The 2,803-nt window shown below is 66.9% G+C and overlaps 1 protein-coding gene across 1 annotated transcript; it reads left to right on the forward strand.

Annotated features, from left to right (window-relative positions):
* Positions 1 to 6: 6 nt before the first annotated feature.
* On the forward strand, positions 7 to 2,799 carry LOC132009138 (epiplakin-like; the record flags this gene model as incomplete). Its single annotated transcript, XM_059387502.1, has 1 exon — positions 7 to 2,799. A coding segment is annotated over exon 1 (2,721 nt), but the record flags the coding sequence as incomplete, so codon positions are not given.
* Between the last annotated feature and the right edge of the window lie 4 nt (positions 2,800 to 2,803).

The raw sequence follows: 2,803 nt of genomic DNA on the forward strand, positions 1-2,803 counted from the left end.
GGCGGCATCATCGACCCCGTGCACAGCCACCGGCTGCCCGTGGACGTGGCCTACCGGCGCGGCTACTTCGACGAGGACATGAACCGCGTCCTGGCCGACCCGAGCGACGACACCAAGGGCTTCTTTGACCCCAACACGCACGAGAACCTCACGTACCTGCAGCTCCTGGAGCGCTGCGTGCTCGACCCTGAGACGGGGCTGCGCCTCCTGCCGCTGACCTGCCCGCAGCCGCAGCTGGTGGACGGCACCACCCGGCAGGCCTTCCAGAGCCTGCTGCTGTCCGTGAGGTACGGGCGTTTCCAGGGACAGAGGGTCTCGGCGTGGGAGCTCATCAACTCCGAGTGCTGCAGCGAGCCCCAGCGGAGGCAGGTTTTGCGGGACTATCGGCAGCGCAGGCTCTCACTGCCGCAGGTGGCGCGGCTGCTGGAGAGAGCGACGGCGAGGTGGGTGGACGTCACGCTGCCCATGGCGTGCGCGCCGCGGGGCCGAGTCAGCGCCTACCAGCTCTGGGAGGCCCGGATCATTGACCAAGAGCTCCTGGACCAGGTGCTGGAGGGCACAGTGAGCCCCGAGGCGCTCCTCCGCATGGACAGCGTGCGGCAGGCCCTGCGCGGCACCGGGGCCGTGGGCGGCGTGCTGCTGCAGCCCTCTGGCCGGAGGCTCAGCCTCTACGCGGCCATGAAGCAGCAGCTGCTAGGCCCAGGAGTGGCACTGGCCCTGCTGGAGGCCCAGGCGGCCACTGGGGCCCTTCTCGACCCCCATGGTCCAGAGCCCCTGTCAGTGGACGAGGCCGTGCGGAGGGGGCTGGTGGGGCCGGAACTGTACAGCAGGCTGAGGCGGGCGGAGGGTGCGGTCACTGGCTGCGGAGACCCCTTTTCTGGGGAGCGGGTATCCTTGTTCCAGGCCATGAAGAAGGGCCTCATCCCTGTAGAGCAGGCTGCTTGCCTCCTGGAGGCCCAGGTGGCCACAGGAGGAGTCTTTGACCCCATAGGCCGCTACCGCCTCCCCATGCCCACAGCCGCCCTGCGCGGCTACATTGACCAGGAGATAGAGACGGCCTTGTGTGGCTCCCCCGAAACTTTTCCCACGCCAGATGGCCGGGGCCACACCAGCTATGCCCGGCTGCTGGAGCAGTGTGTGAGGGATGAGCCTTCAGGCCTTCATTTCCTGCCCCTGCCCGAAAACGCTGCTGCGGCCCCCACGGACGAACAGGTCCGGGAGACCCTGCAGGCCGTGCAGGGGGCTGAGGACGGCACGTCCCTCTGGGAGCTCCTGTGCTCCCACCACTTCTCGGACGAGCAGCGGCAAAGACTCTTGGAGGACTTCAAGGTGGGAAAAACCACTACCCAGCAGCTCCGGGAGACCGTGCAGAAGTGGGTGCAGGAGGCAGAGCTCCTGGCACAGGCTCAGGTCACAGTGCCCGGCCCCCGGGGGGAGATTCCTGCTGTCTGGCTGCTGGCTGTCGGCATCATCTCCCGGGAGACCCTGGCAGCGCTGGCTCAGGGCACGCGATCACCTGCCGAGGTTGCTGGGCAGCCCGCTGTGAAGGCCTGCCTCTGGGGTACGGGCTGTGTGGCCGGTGTGCTGTTGCAGCCGTCGGGGACCAAGGTCAGCATCAGCCAGGCTGTGACAGATGGCCTCTTGCCTGAGGGCCTGGGACGAAGGCTGCTGGAGGCCCAGGTGGCATCCGGCTCCCTCATTGACCCTCTGACCAACCGGAGACTCTCGGTGCAAGGTGCCGTCAAAGCCGGCCTGGTGGGGGCGGCCTTGCACGAGCAGCTGCGGCAAGCCGAGAGGGCCGTGGTTGGGTACGCGGATCCCTACTCGGGAGGTTCCCTCTCACTGTGGCAGGCCATGCAGAAGGGGCTAGTGCCCCGAAGCGAGGGCCTCCCCCTCCTACAGGTACAGTTGGCCACGGGGGGTGCCATGGACCCTGTCCACGGGGTGCACCTGCCCGAGGCGGCGGCCTGCAGGCTTGGCCTCCTGGACCAGCAGGTCAGCCAGGGGCTAACCTCCACAGCTGAGGACAGCAAGTTCTTCTTCGACCCCAGCGCCCAGGACACGGTGACATACAGCCAGCTCAAGGAGCGCTGTGTCCTGGATGCGGACACCAGCCTGTGGCTGCTTCCGCTCGCCCAGGACAAGGTGCTGAAGGTGGACGAGCACATGGTGGTGGCTCTGAGAGCCATGAAGGTCCCTGTTGGCACCGGCAGGTTCAAAGGCCTCAGCGTGTCACTGTGGGACCTCCTGCACTCAGAGTACATCGACGTCCACACACGGCGGGAGCTGGTGGCCCTTTGCCAGTCTGGGAGGGCCACGGCCCTGCGGCATGTGACTGCGGCCGTCACTGCCCTGGTTGAGGCCTCAGAGACACAGCCCTCAAAGGTCACCTTTAGAGGACTCCGGAAGCTGGTGTCGGCCAGTGACTTGTTCAGGTCACGGCTGATTGACAAGGAGACGCTGGACGCGCTGACCCAGGGCACAAGGACAGTGCAGGAGGTGACGGAGAGGAGCTGTGTGAGGCAGTACCTAGAGGGAGGCAACTTCATTGCCGGGGTCCTTGCCCAGGGCACGAGGGAGAAGATGAGCATCTCTGAGGCCCTGAGGAGGGGCATCCTGCGGCCCGGCACGGCCCTGGTGCTGCTGGAGGCACAGGCGGCCACGGGCTTCATCATTGACCCCGTGCGTAATCAGAGGCTGACGGTGGAGGAGGCGTTCGCGGCAGGGATGTTTGGCAGGGAGACCTACCAGAAGCTGCTGTCGGCGGAGCGCGCCGTCACCGGCTACACCGACCCGTACACGG

The sequence above is a fragment of the Mustela nigripes genome, unplaced genomic scaffold (genome assembly GCF_022355385.1).
Source record: "Mustela nigripes isolate SB6536 unplaced genomic scaffold, MUSNIG.SB6536 HiC_scaffold_5400, whole genome shotgun sequence".
In the NCBI taxonomy this organism is placed as follows: Eukaryota; Metazoa; Chordata; class Mammalia; order Carnivora; family Mustelidae; genus Mustela; species Mustela nigripes.